Genomic DNA, 21,159 nt, shown 5'->3' on the forward strand with positions numbered 1-21,159 from the left:
TTGAAAAATCATTACATATAGCCCGTAGAAAAATATATAATCAAAACAAGTTATCTTTATTCAATGTGTTAACACATGTCGTCAAAAATCATAAAGATTCACATCATATGTTTGTTTTATTGACAAATGACAACGATAAAAGGATAGATGAAGAAGTCGCTGCAATAATAATTGATGGAGATCTTAGCGTATCTGGCTATAAAAGAATCCAATAAGCATCTAAAATAAGATATCCATTTTATTCAACAGTTGAAAAAGCACTTAAGTTGTGTGGTCCACAGGATAACCACTTGGAAGTCAGTGGTTTAAGAATCAAAGTAGATTTACAAGCACTTATGAATAATATCACTGAAAGAATTGCAAAAATGAGGCAAAAAGAAATAATGGATTATTTGGATATCAGTAAAAAACTAAGTGAAAACATGTTGCTTTTAAACAGTTAGAATATGGATGGATCTACTGGGCAGGCTTTGTACAACCAAATGTTTTCTGATTCTGTTGACAGTCAAAATTCAAGCATGTTTGCATTTGTAACAACGCCTTTGAAGCTTAGTATGTCAAAATCAAAAAATAACTTTTTGTGGACCAACTTAATGCCTCTTAGCGTAAGATTTTATAGGCCAATTGAATTTCATTTCATCAAAGAAACTGCCATAGTTGTTTTAGGAAAAAAACGTCAAATAGAAAATCAAATTTTGGATTTGCATTCAGTGAATATTGAATTGGTTAATGGAAAGTTTGTTATTATTGATTTCAATTTTATTTTGTGCATGATTGATGGAAAGGTTTTAGCAATTATAACAAACACATCATCAACGCAGTGCTGTTGTATTTGCTACACCAACTGCAATGAAGCAGAAGACGATGGTCTTATCATCTTGCCCCGTTAATTTCAATTATGTTTTACAATCAATATCAATTAAATATAAGATAAACACAAATTATAAGATATTTAAACATATATAAATATAAGAACTGGTATAAGTAAAATAGCCAAGTAAATGTATCTTTATAAATATAAATGCAATTAAATGCATTTTTTTTAAATATAACCATAATCATTTCCAGCTATTGTGTAAATGGAAAGAAAAAAAAAAAAAAAAAAATTTCACGACGTGTGAAAGTTTTTTTTAAAGATAAGAGATTGTTTCAGTAATGTTGAGGTCAAGTAATTGTTGTTTAACAACGCATTTAAAATGTTGAAAAGAGTTTATCGTTTTAATCTCATTTGTGAGAAGTGAGTTCCTCAATTGTGGTCCTCTATTAGATATTGAGAATTGGGATTGACTCAAAGACATTTTTGGAATATAGTAGTTCTGCTTAGAATGTTTTGTTTCGTATTTATGATCAATAAGTTGGAAGTAATTATGGAATATTTTTGGGACCAAATTATTTTTTACTTTGAACATAAACTGAAGGATGCTATAGATGTTTTGTTCATAAATATTAAGAACTCTCAGTTCTTTCATTATTTGTTTAGCATTAACATATCCATTTGTGAATATGCGGCATGCTTGCTTTTGTTTTTTATAGACTAAGGCTAGATTTGATTGGTAAGTACTTGCCCAGGCAACATTGCAGTAGCTAATGTAGCTATGAACAAATGCAAAGTATAAACTTTTAAGACATACTTTATTTAAAATATACTTAGTTTTATGCATAATCCCAATGCTTTTAGATATTTTATTTTCTAACAACTTGATATGCTCTTTCCATCTAATATGTTCATCTAGAATGACTCCTAGAAACTTCAGAGAAAATGCTCTTTTTAATATTGTTTTGTCAACTAAAATATCCGGAAGTTTTAATGGTAATGTGTCTGACTTTGATGGTTTTGTGAAAAGAATGTATTTGCTTTTTTCAATGTTCAAGGAAAGTTTGTTAGCTTTCAACCAATCGCTTAGCTCTTCAAGCTCCTGATTTGCTATGTCAAAAATAGTTTTAATATTTGAGTGGGTGTAAAAAGCTTGGGTGTCATCTGCAAAAAGAATAAAATTCAGTATACGAGAAGACAAAAATATGTCGTTAATATAGACAAGAAAAAGCAAAGGACCAAGAATAGATCCCTGGGGAACGCCACAAGTAATGGTTTGAAGGAAAGTGTAAGTTTTATTGTAATATAAAGCTTGTTTACGATTGTTTAAATAGCATCTAAACCATTTTAGATTTTTATTTTTTATACCATAATTACTAAGTTTGTATAGAAGGATCTTGTGATCCACTGTATCGAACGCTTTTGACAGATCAATAAATACTCCAAGTGTATATTGATTTTTGTCAAACTTATTCAAAATTTCGTTGACTAACTTTATTGCTGCATGTTCAGTTGAATGGTCTTTTTTAAATCTGTATTGGTTATTATAAAGGATATTGTGATTTTGGAGGTATGAAAAAAGTCTGTTGTACATAATGCGTTCTAGTACTTTCGAGAAGCATGAAAGTATGGAGATAGGCCTATAGTTTAATAAAGTAGAGTTATCTCCGCTTTTATATATTGGAACTACGCTTGCTAATTTTAAGTGTTCAGGAAAAACTCCACTTTTTAATGAGAGATTCAAGATATACAATAGGGGATATTCAATAACATCATAAACTTCTTTAACCACACGAGAGCTGATATCATCAAGGCCCGGACTCTTTTTTGATTGTATTGTTTTAAATGCGTTTCGAAGCTCATCAGAAGATAAGTCAAACTCATCCATTACAAAGTCCACTTCTTTTAAATACAATTTAAATTATTTTTTTACTTTGAGGTATTTTATTAGCTAGTGTGTTTCCAATGTTTGTAAAATAATTGTTAAAACTTTCAACAATCTTTTTTTGATCATTAATAACAATGTTTTTGTTATCGGTATTGAAATGGTTTGGCAGGATATTATTTGGATCAATCTTTTCCTTTCCTATTACTTATTTTATAACATCCCATGTTTTTTTATTATTACCAATATTATTTTGTAAAAGACTTGAATAATAATTTTTTTTAGCTTGTTACTTAAGTTTTTCAAAAAGGTTTTTATAAGTTTTATATTTCATTTTTGCAGGTTGTTTTTTTTTAAATATTTTTTGTAGAGTTTTTGTTTTTTTTTGGAAGATTTGATGAAGCCTTGTGAAATCCATGGACTTTGTAAATCTTTGAGCTTGACTCTATTTTCTTGTTCTTGTTAAATACTGTTCTAAGTATTTTTCAAACAATTTTATATTACCACTAGGTGGTCTATACATTGCAGTTAAAAAAACTTTTTGTACTTTTTTTTTATTATTAATCAGTTCTAAGGTTAATGACTCACATTCTTCACTACAATGGCTAAGATTTTCTGCTTTTTTAAATTGCAGTGTATTGTGGATAAAAAAACATATACCGCCACCCTTAACTTTACCTCTGGTTTGATGAATTGATTTTAACCCTGTCAATTGAAGATTCGAATTATTGGAATCTTCATCTTGACACCAAGTTTCTATAAGGCATATTACCTTAAATTCACAGTTTATGTTATGTAACATAGACTTAAAATTTTCAAATTTTTTTTTCAGACTTCTAATGTTTAAAGTTAATGACGTAAATGATAGTTGCGTTGAGCCTATATAACAAGAAACTTCCTCAACATTACAGTAACAAGACTCAATATTAATATCCTCAAAAAGATTTATATCAGGATCATTATTTTTATTCAAAAGTAGTGTAATTTTCTTATCAAAAATCTCAAAAGTTTTTGTTTTAGTTATTTTATCAGTCATTTTTGTTATTAAATTTCTATGTCTCTTTTATGAAAATAAAAATTAGTTTTTTTACTTAACTATATCTTTCTTTGTAGAGAAAGATATAGTTTTTTAGTTTAATAATTTTATCGTACCTCCGACATTTTCTCCCTTTTCTCTTCTTTGTTTTGCCTCAATAAACAATTTCTCCCTTATAATTGCTGTCTCTCGAGAATAATCTTTATTGATATAGATATTTAGTCCCTTTAGGCGATGAGCTTCTTTTAGAATTTTAACTTTATCTTTATATCTAAGTAGTTTCATTATTATAGTTCTCGGTCGTCCTTCTTTTTTGTAACCTGTGCGGTGAGCTCTATCAATTTCAATTTCGTTGACTCTTAAAGTATTAGAGAATAGTTTTAAAACTTTATCTTCGGTCTCATCCTAGGTTTCGTTTATACTTTCAGTAATACCTTCTATTCTAAGGTTGTTTCTTCTTGATCGATCTGCTAATATCCTATTTTTCTCGCTAATATTTTTTATAGGGCTTTCGTTCTCTAAGTTATTACATGCCGTTTTAGTTTTTTGGTCGATTAAATGTTCGTGAAAGTTAAGACTATCTTTTAATTCATCAAGTTCTTTTTCTAATTTGTTTATTTTGTTTATACTTTCCGCCGACTTGTTTTTAATTAAGATAATTCAGATAAGACTTCTAGAATGTCTTTTACATATTTTACACCGACTCGAATTTAAAAAATGGAGAGTAACCAAAGAATTCAAGACAGTATACGATAGCAAAAAGAAATTTATCCAGCAATTAATGTTCTAAAAGAAGCATCTCCGAGTTGATTTTCCCGCCGTTAGTAGAGCAGGAACATCTATCACCGGAAATGTTTGCAGAAAAGCGTTCTCTTACCCGAATGAGCTAAACGAAATACTAGGGATTGATAAGACAATTATTAAAATGTTCAAAAATGTCTTAATTGAATTAGGTAGTCAGCAACATTGAATCCAGAATTATTTGAGCGATACTGTAAAACAGTATACCATCGATATTTAGATCTGCATGATTGGTATAAAATGCCGTCAACAGTTCACAAAGTTCTTGCACTTGGAGCAGAAATAATGATAAACTCGCCAGTTCCCTTGAGAGTTTTAGTCGAGGAAGCATCTGAATGCCGAAACAAGTATTACAGACGACATCGTGAACTTCATGCTCATAAATGTTCAACACATGCAAATTTTAAAGACGTTTTTAACCGTGCAATGAGATCATCCGATCCTTTTATTAGTTCTATCTCCTTGAAACCTAGACGGACAAAGAAAGTTGTGCTCAAACTTCCAAAAAAAGTAAAGAGTTTTTTAACTTTAGAAGTGGACAATAACGAATCAATAAAACTGACAGAACTAAAATCCTCAGACTTAGAATTATCGAAACCATCAGAAATTATTAATTTAGAAGATGAAATAATGAACGATTGAGAAGCTACAAATGAGGATTATTTAGAAGATGAAAACATTGACGTGTGAAATAAATATAGCAATACTAAAAGTAAAAATTGTGAAAAACTATTACTTTGAAGAAAGTTTTTTAGATATTATCTTTTTAAAAATTAAAACAAGTTTGTAACCTTTTGTAGAAATACTAGTGTCGTCTTAGGTATTTATAGCCTACTACACAGCTTACTAATTAGGTCTGTGAGGGTAATGGGTTATCTTTACAATTTACCTGCTCCAACGAAACAATATAATTAATAATAAATAATACAATCAGTGGCGCAACTAGTTGTTCGGAGTTGTCCCCTAAAAAAACAGTCATTAGGGCCCAACAAATCTTAAAAATTTTTTCTTCATCAAGTTTAACTATAAATTAAAAAAAAAAATTCGAAATTGGTACTTTTATAAAAAAACTCTTAAAATTGGGTCAAAACGCGAGTAAGAAACACACAACTTCTTCAACTTAAAACAACAAACAATCAAATAACAACTTTATTCTAGGCTCTAAAATAATCAGCAACACTCTAAATTGTTATTTTCAATCAGCCGTCAAAAGCGAGCCGAAAGGGACTCTCCCGATATACAACCCGTTCCACTAGAATACACCAACCGAGTACCCTCACATCATACAAACCTGTCAAAGAAAAGCTTTCGTATCAGATTAAAACCAAATCAATCAATCAACGCGTTCTTAATTACGCACAGTAATTAAGAACGCGTTGCTGTTTTGTTAAAAGTCAAATACTCTTGAATGAAAAAGATTTCATTCGATTGACACGACATAAAACCTGGCGGTCTCCTTAGCCCACAGTACTTATTTTTCATTCAATAAGAAAGAGTTTTTTATTTTTATTATATTTCTCATTGATTATAGTTGTAACCGACTTAAGTTAAAAAAAATTAAACCTGAATGTTGACCGAAATTAGGGTAACTTTTTCTATAGTATTTATACTTGATAATGCAAAAGTCTGAGAATAACTGGATCATTACCAAAATATATACTTAATAAATAAAATAACCTTTTTTAGGCAAAAAACATAGAAGACTTTTAATTCTTTTCCGTAAAGTTTTAAAAATGGTTATTAATATTTTCTTTAAAGATAAGACACAAACTTTGTATAAAGTATATATTTATAATTATATTATTTAAAAAGTTAAAACCAATTTTATAATGTTGAATTAACGATCATTATGTAAGATTACTTTGGTATTTTTTTGATACCTAATATTTTTAAAATCTTGTTAGTTAAAAAATTTATTGCAAGTAACAAACGTCTAAATTTTAAAAATTGAGTTTCTAAAATTCAAGTATTTTTTAATTAAAACGCAGTAAAAACTTAATCCAAATTTAATTACAAAAGTTATACACATTTAAAAACAACGGTTATAAACACATTTAATAACAAACCCAAATTTGATAACAACGGTTAACAGTCTAGGTGATTTAGCAAAGAATTACTTTTAAGTGTTGACAAGCACTTTTAAAGACCCCGTTACATCCATGTTGACTCTTTCTATTTACAGAGGTTATCCCATTTACAAAATGCTTTCAAGATAAACCAAGCTGTTATAAGTAAATAAATAATTTTAAATAAATACCGGAAAAAATTGTTTGTTATTACTTAGAATGAAGTTGAGAGTTTGTTTAGCTGTTTGTTATCTTAGAACAAAGAAGACAAACAAAAGAAATGATAAAAGGTGATAAAAAAAGATAAAAGGGGGTTAAAATATTTTTAAAAAGCGTATTAGGTTTATTAAGAAATGTAATTCATTAATAAAACGTTTTTGTTTTATTTTTCTGTAAATTGGTCTCAAAAGTTAACAATCAAAAAAAGTAAAGGAAATAGGTGGGTAGGGGGGGGGGGGCGAAAGAAATTAACTCATGTAAAAATAAATATGGTTGAAAAATGAAATAAAAAAGAATTCAAATTTATAAACTTTTTTCAAAGTATATCCGCAAAAGGTAGAAGTCTAACTCGGAAGCTGCGCAGTAAAAACGCACGACACGAAGCTGATTAGAAGAAACGCAAAAACGAAAAAAAAAATTGTGTATTTAAATATTTCTCTTTGAAATGCTGTTTTGAATAAGCAAATTTGCTACTTACTTTAAATATTTCATAAATAAAACTTCATAAAACCTCATCTACTCAAAATATATATATTTTAATAGTTAAGAAAACTATTGTACATACTTGAAAAACAAATTTATATGGTGTTAAATTTACTTAAATTTTTAAATATTTTACAACTCTCTCTAAATATTACAGCCGGTTACCGGCTGCTACATTTATATAAGAGATTATATATATTATAGAAAGGTTCACTTGGTGGTCCGTCTCTCTTCATTCTCCTCTACAAACTTTTATGTTTCGTAATAATAATAATAAACGAAACTTGATATTTTTAGTTATAATAACAAAGCCGATAGTATTCTCATAAAAAAACAGAAACAGAAAAACATTGGCAAAGCAGAAGTGATAAACAACAAATTCTTTAGCGGTAAACTATTCTTTTTCTTTATTCGTTTTAAAAACATTTTTTTCTGAGAGACCCTATAACCTCCCCCTCACCCTAAAATAAAATTTATGTTCGAGTAGCTCTTCAAATTTTTGCTAAAACATTTTTATAAAATAGCTTTTTTCAATCAAACTGGAAAAACTTAAACATAATTAACCTTATTCTTGCTGAGTTGTGAAAGTCTAGTTTACACAGGGTTAGGTTATCGGAGCGCAAAACTTTAAAGTTTATAATTTGTAACTATAAGTTATAAGTTACATAAGTTTATAGTTTATAACTTATAAAGTATGCTATACTAATTGGGAACAACAAACTTGGAATTTTTTTCAGCCTAAATTTTTAAAACCAAGTTAAAGAATTTTAAATTATATTTGTTATATTCAAAGATTTTAAATATAATTGTTAGCGTTAAGAAGTTTTCTATGACAAGCGACAGATTAAGCGATAGCGACAGATGCAACTCATTCTCACAAATTAACACAACTTCTAGATAGCCTTGACACAACTCCTAATTGTACCAGTGTTTACAACAGATTGTAAAATTTTCTACTTTTTAAAAGACATGTATTTTTAGGTAATTTTATTCATCAAAAGCATTAAAAGAGTTGAACTATCTTGGGTAGTTTTGTTTGGTCTAACCACTTTAGATTTTTAGTCGGTCTTGAATTTCCATCATTCTTATTGTTGTCACTGTTGCTGTAGTTCCCAATGGTCTTTTATTGGTTTTTCTAACTAGTAAACCAATGCATAACTAATAGTATTGAATACTAATAATGTGTTGGAAACATGTTTATGGTTATTTTATCCAATCTACTGGAAAAACAAGCTGAGGGCAACTAATCTAACATCTACAATTGTGGATATGAAATTCTCGCATGCAAGTGTGCGTGTGTGTGTGTGTGTGTGTGCGTGTGTGTGTGTGTGTGTGTGTGTGTGTGTGTGTGTGTGTGTGTGTGTGTGTCTATATGTATATATATATATATATATATATATATATATATATATATATATATATATATATATATATATATATATATATATATATATATATATATATATATATATATATATAAATGCACATTTATATATGTATACATATATGCATCTAAATTATTTTCAAAATTTATTGGCTTGAGCGTCCTTTGCTTCGATATTTTTATTGTACCTAATGCATTAATTCTGCTTGCAAAAAAATTAAAGTATTTCAACCAGCATGGAAATAGACATTGACATAAGATGTCGAAAATGTATGGTTTGATTATAAACAATTATATTGCAATATATTTTGTCATCAGGCAATATAAAGTATTGTCCACAAGATCATGATCTCTAAAATCTCTAAAAGAAAAAAAAAATTTTTTTTTTTTTCAAACTTAAGTGATCTCACACCAAGATATTTTCACGCGCTATTTTTTGATGCTGTTATTGATGTTATTGCTGATGTGGTAAAATATTATGTAAAAAATCAATATTTTTGACAAAAATGAATAACAAATTTTGAAATTAGTTTAAATTTGTTTCACATCTAAAAACCACGACCCAGTATGAATAGTTCATTACCAACGACCAATTAAAAACCACGACCCAGTATGAACAGTTAAGACAATAAATATGAATTATTTCCATAGTTTTTAGTTTATTCTTCATACTAATTTTAATTTTACCTGTTTTTCTTTGATATTGGTTTTATTTTAGCTTTTAGAAATAAAACTTATTTGAATATTGACCGATTTACTTCTTAATCACGCGACAAAAAATAATATACAGCTAGCGGCGCGAAGTAATTTGAAATTCTGTTACCATAATATAAAAATTGTATGCATAAAATAGGTATTAATATTTAATTGTTAAAAAAAATTGTTTGTTTTTAAAAAAATGACAATTAGTTTTTTACGTCTTTTATCACGTTTAAATAAAAATTATTTAAAACTACACTGGAAAAAACGAAAGGATCACGTTTTTTTATTTCAAAATAACTTATTATTTATATTAAACTTTTAAACCCATATTATTATTACTATAACTTTTATTTCGCTGATTAAACAATATTACAATTTTCATATAATTATGTAAAAAATAAATAACATCGCATACATAAATACCTTGATAAAAACGCTTTTAATTTTTTATAAAATATATAAATATACTGTTATAATCAGTCGGGGGCTCAAAGAAGGTAAGCATGATGCGTTTATCATCACAACCTTTTGATTGAGCCCTTTTAGTCACTTTAAAACAAAAAACACTTTAACTTTTAAAATAAAATTCAATAAAACAAAAGTCATATATTTATTTATTTTTTTTCAGTGTAAAAAATTGAAAACAAAAAATATCTAAACAAATAAGTAGAAAAAAATAAAAGAAGAAAAAAATTCAAAAATCTGAAAACAAATACTGTAAACTAAAATATATATGTCAGGAATTAAGAAAATGTATTTTAGTTTGCCGTTTAAACGATGAAATGCTTTTTAGGTCTTTAATATTTTTCTTTTAGAAATGATTCCATATTGAAGGACCACGGTTTGTAATTAGAAAAATTGACTGCTGTGATTTAATTTTTCCTAGGCGATAATTGATATTTAAACGCAGATTATATTTTTCAGAAAATGATATCAAGAAAATATCAGAAAAAACGCTTGCTAGTAGATTGTTCTTATACTTTATGCATATAAATTAATATCTGTAATGTGTAAAGTTTCTCAATATCTAAAACCATCATACTTTTCATCACTGGGGCCGGGTTTACTAACCTATTTAAATAATTAACTGCTTTGCATGCATGGTTTTGCAGGCTTTGCAATTTTAGCAATTTTATTTTATGGGTGCTGGCCCATACAATATTTGCATACAAAAACTGACTGTGTACAAGACTAAAGTAAAGCATATTACCTGATTTACTATCGAGAAAAAGTTTTAACTTACACAAAAGACCTATTACAGAGGACATTTTTATTTCAAGAAGACCAATATGGTTTCTCCATGACATATTTTCATCAAAAAGTACTCCCAGAAATTGTGTATATTTTTCACGTTTAATTTTATTTTTATTAATAAGCAGTTTAGGCAGCTTTAACAGGAAATTAACTTTAACAGGAAATTAACTTTAACAGGAAATTAACTTTAACAGGAAATTAACTTTAACAGGAAATTAACTTTAACAGGAAATTAACTTTAACAGGAAATTAACTTTAACAGGAAATTAACTTTAACAGGAAATTAACTTTAACAGGAAATTAACTTTAACAGGAAATTAACTTTAACAGGAAATTAACTTTAACAGGAAATTAACTTTAACAGGAAATTAACTTTAACAGGAAATTAACTTTAACAGGAAATTAACTTTAACAGGAAATTAACTTTAACAGGAAATTAACTTATTGCTTTTTTTAATAAAAAAGAGTATAGTGACTTTTAAATGTGTAGTAGAAAGTTGTATTTTTTAAATATTAAATTTTAAATTTTAAAAATAACTATTTTTACACGAAATAAAGCCACCACCCTAAAAAAACGGCAATCTTCAATTTAAAATGACGTCAATCTTCAATTAAAAGTCAGTTTTTTTAGGAATATAGTTGGTTAGTTGACATTTGATACGTTTCAGTCGGCGAAGTTTTGATGAGCTCTTTTTTTTTAGAAAGCAATCTGTAGTTTTTAAGGATTTGCCTCCCTTCCCCCTTTTTTTATTCCAAGAATCGCCACTGTCTGTAATTCTATCTCGTGTAATTTTGTTTAAGTCTGTCTTCTGGATAAAGAAATCAAACACACATATATATTTTTTTAATTGAGGGTTAGTGGAAAGTTGAGTAGCCCCAAACACTTAAGGAAAAAATTTATTGTACACATGTACTAACAAAAAACAGTAAACAATATTGTACACATGTACTAACAAAAAACAATAAACAGATAAATGTTTATTCTTTTAAAAAAGTGTCAAAAGACTTTTTTAAAAGAATAAACATTTATCTATTGCATTAGAAACAAAAAAAAGTTTTTTTGTAATATACAAAACATAAAAGTAAAAATATTGTAAAAAAGGAATGTTTCAAAATTGGAGGGTAGCCCCGGACACATAGTTTAATCATGCTTTATATAAAAAAATCGATTAAAAAGTTGCCACTGATATATAAAGAATGGGAACGAAAATGTCATCGTTTAGAAATATAAACATTAGTTTTTTACTAGTAAAAATAAACACTTCAAAAACACTTTTTTCAAAACTTAGGTTTTTTTTATTGAAATTAAATGAATTACTATTATGGGTTTATGTACTATATTAAATGTTATTTATATAAAAAAGCTGCCCCTTTTCAATATGTAAATAGATTAAGTTATTTCAATATGTAAATAGATTAAGTTACTTCAATATATAAATGGTTAAATAGTTATTTCAATATGTATATGGATTAAGTTAAGATTAAGTCAAAAGTTATTTGACCAATAGAAAGCAATTTATACAATATGAGCAAAAACAAACAGTTCCATATGCTGTAACGAGTGGGGTTCCCCAGGGCTCTTTTTTAGGACACTTATTAATCCTAGTATATATAAATGATTTAAATTTAGCAACAGACTTCTTAAATTGTATTCTTTTTGCGATGACTCCAATCTTTTTTTCCCAAAAAGATATTAAAACGCTTTTTGAAACAGCTAATGAACAGTTGGGTAAGGTTAATGAGTGGTTTTTTAGTAATAAACTCTCTCTAAATGTGGATAACACCAAATTTACTTTATTCCATAAAATAAATAAATTAGAAAATATTCCTTGATATATAGGGCTAAATCATTTCTAAATAATAAATATTTAAAAAGTTTATATTTTTCTTTCATTCTCGGGGAAATCTAAAATCGAAGTTTCAAATTTTCCACTTGGATGAGACAATGTTTTGTATTTTTTTAATCTTTTCAATCTTTTTTAAAGTACAATTACATAAATAGAAATATTCAAAGCAAAACAGAAAAAAAGGCTTTTAGTAAATTATTACGGCAACGGGGATCGTATACCAGCTGATAAATTAGGGAGTACATCTAATGGTTCGCTTTAGGAGGCATCAGTTAAATTGTCTAATGATTAATCAACATGTTCAAAGAATGGCCAACATATCATTTATCAAAATTGATATCTAGCCTCAAAGAAGCACTAAAAAACAACCCATATCAAACTCTGGTATATAAACGCAACTTTACTTAATAAAAAAAAAATTGCACACAATTTAAAGTGCACTTATCCTGTGATAAACAAGATATTCTATTAGTGAGGGAAACGTGGTTAAATGATAAATCTGTTGTAAACATTGGTACATCTGCTACAAAAAAATTGAGTTAGTCATTACGTGGTAATGAAATAGAGCAGATATGGTGTAGTTTGACCACAAGACCAGAATATTTATAATTTGGATGTATTTACAGACTACCAAGTAGTCCAGAAATTGTAAATACTAAAGTCAATTCAGTGCTTGGAACAGCCAAAAGTCTGGTAGACAAAAAAAATACACTGAATTAATTATAACTGGTGATTTTAGTTATCCACACATTGGATGGGATAATGACGGTGGAACAAAACTAAAACAAAATTGAAGGGTGATGTTTCAGACCACCACTGCAGAAAAGATAAACAAAATAAATTAATAAAGCTGATAGGTAAAAAAAAGTGAAGTCAGAAGTTATATGGCGCACAAAGAAATCGAAATATTATTTTATTATAGCTGACTGTACTGTGGACATTACTCATTTAGAGCAACTTCCACAGACAAAACTATTTCTTGATTTATCATCGGATGACGATAAAACATCAGTGAAAGAACATGTCATAGAATTTTTAACTGTCAATGAGTCGACTGGCAAAAGACTCACTAAATTTATTATAAATGTTTTAAATAAATACAAACTGGATTTGAACGATTGTAGGGGTCAGGGTTATGGCAACGGGGTGAACGTGAATGGAAAAATATGGTTGGTTGTTTGAATTTTTTAACTGTCTTTTGGACTCTACATTAAGCTCATTCAATGAAAGATTTGATCAGTTAAGAAAGTATTCAAAATCGTGGTCTTTTTTGTACAATATAAAACAGATTCTGGAAAAACCTGACCTTGTCGAACTTTGTGGTAATCTGCAATTAAAATTAACTGTGAACATTAAGTCAGATATAAACAGTAGTATGTTGTTGTGCGTTAAACTCCTAAGTCTGTAAGTCTGAAAGTTTTGTATAAGAATATAGTTACTCCTATTTTTGTTTTAAATTTCATTAAAGATCGCACTTACAAGAGCTATATCCAAATGTGTGGATAGCATTGTGAATATTATTGATTATACCTGTAATGGTTGCCAGAGGGGAGAGGAATTTTTAAAAGCTTAAGTTGATAAACTAAGGTCAACAATATCCCAATCTAAGTTGACAAACTTAGCAACTTTGTCAATTGAAAAGAAAATTGCTGAAAAAAATTGACTTTGATAAACTAATAAAAGAACTTGCCGATAGAAAAGCAAGAAAAGTTACATTTTATTAGTTTTTCTTTTTAATAAATAGTTATTTATCTTATTAATTGGTTATTTATTTATACCCTTTGCCTTTTTTTGTATGGGGTTGTATTGAGTTAGGGGCGCCGTAGAAATCTCGCCCAGGGCACTGGTATTGCTAAAATTGACACTGGATATAAATTACCAAAATGGAGATTATAAAAAATAAATATTGGTTTTAATTTAATAAATTGGTATGATTTGTTCAAGGATTTAATCGTGGGCCACTGCTTTTGTACAAAAATATTGAGTTAAAAAAGGAAAGAGCCAGATATGAATAAAAAGTTAAAAAAAGCCATGCATAACAGTCAAAGTTAAAGCATTATACGTAAAAAGATTTATGGAACTAATTAAGAGCTGGTAAATTCAAATATATGAATATATTAAACAAATACAAAACGGTAAAAAAGTTAGTCAAAAGCAAGTTAAAACAATTCACTATTGATTATGAGAAAAAAATCCGAGATTATTCTACAAATATGGAAAAAAGACTAAAAAAAAACATTGATCAAATACAATCAATGAAAAACCACGCAAAGGTACTCAAATCTGACAGGCATGAGATTGTTGATATATTGAACAAAAGTTTTTAATCAGTTTTTGTAAAAGAGCATGGTAAAATTCCGGAGTTTAAACCACGCATAATAATTTTTTTTTGGATGGAATTGGATTAATGTTGTTACAAATGAGGCAGTTCAACAAAAACTGAATTCTTTGGACGTCAACAAAGCAAGCGGTAGTGATGGTATTAGTCCTTACGTACTTACAAATTATTCAAGTCGTAACTGTCGTAACTTGTCGTAACTGCATTAGCTTTAATTTACCTAAAATTAATTAATTCCAATATTCAATAATGGAAATACAAAAGAACCGTTTAACTATAGATATCATTAAAAACTATAACATGCAAAATTATGGAAGCATTTATAAGAGAAACGATAATGACTCAATTTATTGGAAAAATAATAGCTGTCGAAAAATTGCTGTCGAACAGGGCTTCGTAAAAAATAATGTGTAACAAATTTACTAGAAACATTAGACATTTTAACAGCAAGTATGAGTAAAAGTTAAGTGGTTCATATGATTTATTTGGATTTTGCCAAAACCTTTGATAAAGTTCCACATAAACGACTGTTGAAAAAGTGCGAATAAGTTATAGTATGACCCATGACGGCCAAGAGTATAAATTAGATACAAGATATAAATGATCATGTGACTTTAGTGACGACAAAAGCGCAAAAACTTTGGGTTTAATTAAACTTACATTTACATACTTTGATGTGGAAACGGTGAAATCACTATTACTACATTTGCAAGATCGCTTCTTGATTTCGCTATATTTGCATGGAAGCCTTATTTACAGCAGGATGTTGATGAGTTAGATAAATTTTCATGAAAATTTCATATGAAAAAGAGACTAAAAGCAATTGGTTCAACAACATTAGAGTAAAGAAGAGCAAGGAAGATCTTATACAGCAATATATATTTAAGCAAAATATTGACTAGATACGTTGGTAAAAAAACCCACAATCAACATCATTCTTGACTCGTTCAGTCCCAGCTTCCTCGGTATGGGGCAACAAACACAGGTTAGAAAGAGAATACCTACTATCATGTTTACCGAGATATAATTTCTTCATTAACCGAGTTTGTAATACTTGGAATTTGTTACCAAATAATGTCATTGAAACGAGATCGTTGAATGTTTTCAAAGCGCGAATAGATAACTTCGATAAATTGTGTTGTGATAAATTGTATAACACGATGCTTGCATCGTGTTCCACAACTTACTTTGTTTTTAAATATTTTATTATACTTTTAAAAAAAATGTAATAGTTTTAGCAATAAATATTACTATTATTATTACTATCAGGAAAGTTTTTTATATTACACACGATCCTGTATAAAACGTTTTAAAAATGGATTTTTTACATTTGAATATAACATATTTGCTTATTACTATATTATGTTATATTCGATGCTATGCAACAAACCTGTGCTTATTTAGAGAACCACCTTGAAACGTGTTGCTTAATTACAATCGGTATAAGAGATTATAACTGCTATATATGGTATAACTTTTTTTTTTTTTTTTTTTTTTGCGCTTGTCACAATAAAGTATGAAATAACGCAAATAAAGGTGAAGGCAAGATTTAGAGTAATGAAGGTCATGGTTAGGGTCAGATTAAGAGTTATGGCTGGTCCAAATAGGTTTAAATATGGGTTAGATTGTTCTAACTTAATATTTTACCCTAAATCCTAACCCTGATCCTTAACCTCAAATAAGTTTTTTGTTTTGAATATTAGAAAAATAAAAAACGATTAAAAAAAAAGAAAAGGTTCTAGTGATAGGAATTGAACCACAACGCTTTGCTTCAGAAACTCTGCAAGCTAACCACTTCGGTCACTAAGATGTATTGTTTGTTTTGGTCTTAACTCCTTTGTTGCATCCTTTTATATTTGCACCATTTTCATATCCTTATCCACGACAATGAGAAATTTATAATCCAAATAACTGAGTCTTAGATATAGCTTTTGTTAATCCAACTCCAGTGATCTCTTAAGTAATTTCTTAAGAAATTTCTTAAGTAATTTTTTGGACTTGCAAAAGTCATTATCTTATTAATTACACAAATTGTCATACACAAATTGTCATACACAAATTGTCATACACAAACTGTCATACACAAATTGTCATTCACAAATTGTCATTCACAAATCATACCATTTTTAAAAACTTTGATACTAATTACTTGTATTAATTAGTTATGTCAACTAATTATGTCAATTAATTATGTCAACTAATTATGATCAGATAACTATGTATGATTTAATGTTCAATAATCTCTTATTAATTTGACGACAATGTTTGAGCAGAACAGAATCAAATTTAGTTATCAATTGCATCAATCTTATGAAAACCCCATTGTTAGGTGAGTTCAGTTTTTCATTAGTTCCTTTAAACGCCAAATTTCTTTCAGCCAAAAATTTTAATCAGTCATTTAAGTACGCTACGCCAATGATTACGCCACGCCAATGAATTTCTCAGAGTTTGAATTAAATTGTATGATTTGAATTTTTTTTCCAATTCGAACCAGCTGTTTTAACAGTTAATGTAAATAAAAGATGTTTCGTGAATACTCATCAAAGTTGTAATTTTTTTCAATTATCAAACCCTACTCTTGAAAATGCATGAATTGAATAGACTATCCATCGTCTATCAAGTATTTCATAACTCAAAATTTTTCTATTATAATGTATTGATAAAAAACTGTTTGTTAATTGAAAAATGAAAAAAAATAATTTTCATAAGTCTTTTTTTAACCAAAAAGTTGCTAAAAGTTTTCAAAGTATGATGTTCAACAACCAATATCAATCAACCGTTTCACATTTATCATCCTGATCCAGTATTTTTTAAAAAACAATTTCACACTTGTTCATGTTTTTTTGTACTCGTTAAATTAAATAAAATATCTGGAAAATAATTTGATACAATCATCCAACCAATTTTCATACTTTTGGTTTTCTCTTCCTAATCGGTTTTTGCATGTCCATGACTTATATCATCCGTCTTTAAATATTTAAAAATCTTTAATATAGAACCTTTTTGTGATTATAATATTTCATCTTGATATTTTTTCCGCTTTTGTTTTTCAGTACCAAAATAATTTTTAGTTTCTTTTCGTTCTAGACCTCTTATCTTATAATATCAGTACACACAAAGCGCATTCTACTTGTCTATAGACGTTTAAAATAGGTCTAGATAAAGACCTATTATTATATATATTGTTAAATTCGACTATTAGACGTCTTCTATACAAGAAAATTCATACGTCTTGAACGAAGGGATCTTTTATATGTCTTTTAAAATGCGCCTTTATATTTATATGTCTACATAAATATAAAGACACATTTTAAAAGATATGCTAAACGACTTATAAAATGTCCAATATAATCAAAGTTTTTAGATAAACATAAAATAATATAAAACATAATAAAATCAGCGCTTGTGATTTAATACACAGTTTAAAAATTACAAAGTTATTTACAGTTATTTTTGCGTTACGACTATTTTAACATCCTCAATGATAGGTAAGTGTTTCTGTAACTTTCAGTTTAAACATTTAAATTCAAGCATTCAAAGGGAAACGTTACAATTAAACATTTACATAACGTTTCATTAAACATTTCATTAAGAGCAATTCCACCGTTACCTTTGTAATGTCATATTTTTAGATACATATTTTTTATTTTAACAGATTAGATTTTTATATATTTATGAATCATCTCAAAATCATTTTTTCGTTTTCCTGCATATTGAAATTTCGTTCAGTTATTATAAGTTTAGGAATTATAGTTGATTATATGCTGTGTTACTTACGGGACTCACTTAGGCGCGGAATGGCCCTTAAACGTTTCATTAAAGGAAAAACGTTACAATTATTACCGTTAAAATTATAACATTTCCATAGTTATACAAAGCAAAACTGTCTAAAATAGTTTAAAACCTTTTCAAAATTATTTTTTATTAAATAGATTTGCTTTTTAAGTATAATGATACTTTAAAAACAAACTTAAATATTTGTTTTTCGCTAATAAAATTTGATGGAGTTTTTTATTGACGATTAAGTTTATTTTTATTTATAACTAGTTTAAATTTATATTATTTTATAGCAGTCTCCAAAAAAAAGACTTTTTTAACATATTCATTTCTATATAAAATAAACAAAAGAATATTTTGTATAGTATATATCCATATTGTTATATTACAACAGTGCGCAAAATAAGTTATTTGTGTTTGATTTATATTAATCGCCAAAAACATCTTATAGAAATAGTTTAATAAAGCAGTAGCATCTGACATAAAAATTTTTTTTTAAGATCTCTCATACAAGCATCAAACAAAAGTCAGTATATATCCTATATATACTGGAAAAAACAGTACTGGATTACGATAATCTCACTTATACAAGCATCAAAGTATTTGGTCATGGTGATAAATATATCTCAGTACTGGAAACAACAACGATGATGTGCTACCACAAATTTTTTTAAATTTCGTAAAGTTCTATAGGCTGAAAATTTTAAAAATATATGAAAATAAGAAATTGGCTGGAAAACTTTTCAAGAACTGCAAGCTATCTAGCTATCATTATTTTGAAAACTTTAAAATGAGTTTTCTAACAAAACCATTTAATCAACTTTAATGATTTCTTTAAATGAAGCGTGCATGATAGTTTTTGTGCGTAAGTGTAGTTTTTTTTTTAAATCTGATTAATTTATGCAATGTTAAGTAAAGAGTTTGAAAATCGAAAAAATTTTTGAAATTTTTTTATAGAATATCCCTCGCGCTTAAATTCAATGTCATAAACATGTAAAATTCCTAAATCTGTTGGAATTGTTATAAAACCAACGGTTGAAATTGTTATAAAATCAACTGTCGCAATTGTTTTAAAACATTATAAGGAGAACAAAACTAGAAAACAGAAAACAGGAAGTTTAATGGAAAGTTTAGTAGAAGGTTTAGTGAAATAGGAAGTTTAGTGGAAAATCAAAATTTAATGTCAAAAAAAAAGGAGAAATCAATAGCTGGCTTGATTCATTGAAATTTAACTCAAGAAGCTGTTCCACACATTATCCACATGACACACTACAGCCACACTACACATTAAACACACCACATACAACAGCCGCACCAACTTTACAAAGTTCAAGTAGATTTTTCATTCAAACAGTTCTGAAAAATTAAAACTGAAATCACAGGAAGAAAAAAAAAAGTTCATGAAAAATAAAGACAATTTTGACATTAGATCACGTGAGTGAATGCTTGAAATTTCGACTTTTCCTTATAATCAAAAAACGTAAAGGACCGAATTTATTTTGGCCATATCTAGCATCGATTCACTATTACAAAAAAGTAATGAATGGGGGAGTCAATATCTTTCCAAAGGATGTAAATCATCCAAACTGTTCCTAAGCAGCGAATCTTACTAGGCAATTGTAAGCGATTTTGAGGAAAAAAAGGAAATGTGCAAATAGTTTTGAAAAAACAGAGATTATGGATTAAAGCTGTAAAAAAAGTGACAAAAGTCAAATTATTGATTTAACCGAGGATACTTAACAGAACATTTAAGTATTTGCATGTTGTAAAATTAAGGATTGATTTTTTTGTTGAACTAAAAACTAAATATATATACATCATTTAAGAAAACTGTTACAATTAATTAGGTAGTTTTTAAGAAAATTTGATTTAAAATTGTTCAAATTTCAACCGATCGTAGTGATACTAAATGAAGTAAGAACCTTGGACAACAACACAAAAGATGCCATTAGCAAAAAGAAAAGTCTACTCTAAACAGTAGGAGTTAAAAGACTAAATACTAAAAATGCTTTTGAAGCTATATAATGGGTTATTTCAAAACTATTTAATGCGTAAGGATACAAATTTTATATTGAATTAGCTTATTCAACCTCCAAAAAAAAATTCCTATCCCATTAAAAGAAAAAAAAAAAAGAAAAAACTAGAGTTATATTAAAACAGATAAACCAAGTAAACGTGTAAACTCTATAGCTATTGTAAAAAAAATTAAATGGTTAATTAAGACTCTTTTCTAAGAGGTTCTAAACTAAGAGGTTCGTGGTTCAACGCTGGCTCTTGCCAAATAAACAACATTGATAAGAAGAGAGACGGAATTTTTCTAGTTAATTGCTTTTCTGAGGAGCTCTGTGATAGGATCGATAGGTCTTCTTGGAACACCATAACACCTAACAAAAAAACAAAAAAAAGAACTCAACCAAACAATGTTAAATATCTTAAAAATAAAAATATTTAAACATTTTAAAAGTAAAGATTTTTATTTCGGGCATTTATTGACTGACCGCAGATTTTAATAATGTAAACTTAGATAAACTGCATCATTGGGGTAAAGTTGGA

At 27.9% G+C, this 21,159-nt stretch overlaps 1 protein-coding gene across 2 annotated transcripts in view; it reads left to right on the forward strand.

The window, feature by feature from the left end:
• Nucleotides 1–7,535: 7,535 nt before the first annotated feature.
• Nucleotides 7,536–21,159, forward strand: part of LOC100201021 (snake venom 5'-nucleotidase) — a 66,128-nt gene continuing 52,504 nt past the window's right edge. Inside the window, exons 1-2 of one of the 2 annotated variants that reach the window (XM_065815027.1) lie at nt 7,645–7,693; nt 16,234–16,297. In XM_065815027.1, coding sequence (XP_065671099.1) covers nt 16,295–16,297 — 3 coding nt within the window. In that variant the 5' untranslated portion in view covers nt 7,645–7,693; nt 16,234–16,294. Of the gene's footprint in view, nt 7,694–16,233; nt 16,298–21,159 lie in introns of both variants that reach the window. The other variant, XM_065815026.1, reaches the window with a different exon arrangement.

The sequence above is a fragment of the Hydra vulgaris genome, chromosome 13 (assembly GCF_038396675.1).
Source record: "Hydra vulgaris chromosome 13, alternate assembly HydraT2T_AEP".
Taxonomy (NCBI): Eukaryota; Metazoa; Cnidaria; class Hydrozoa; order Anthoathecata; family Hydridae; genus Hydra; species Hydra vulgaris.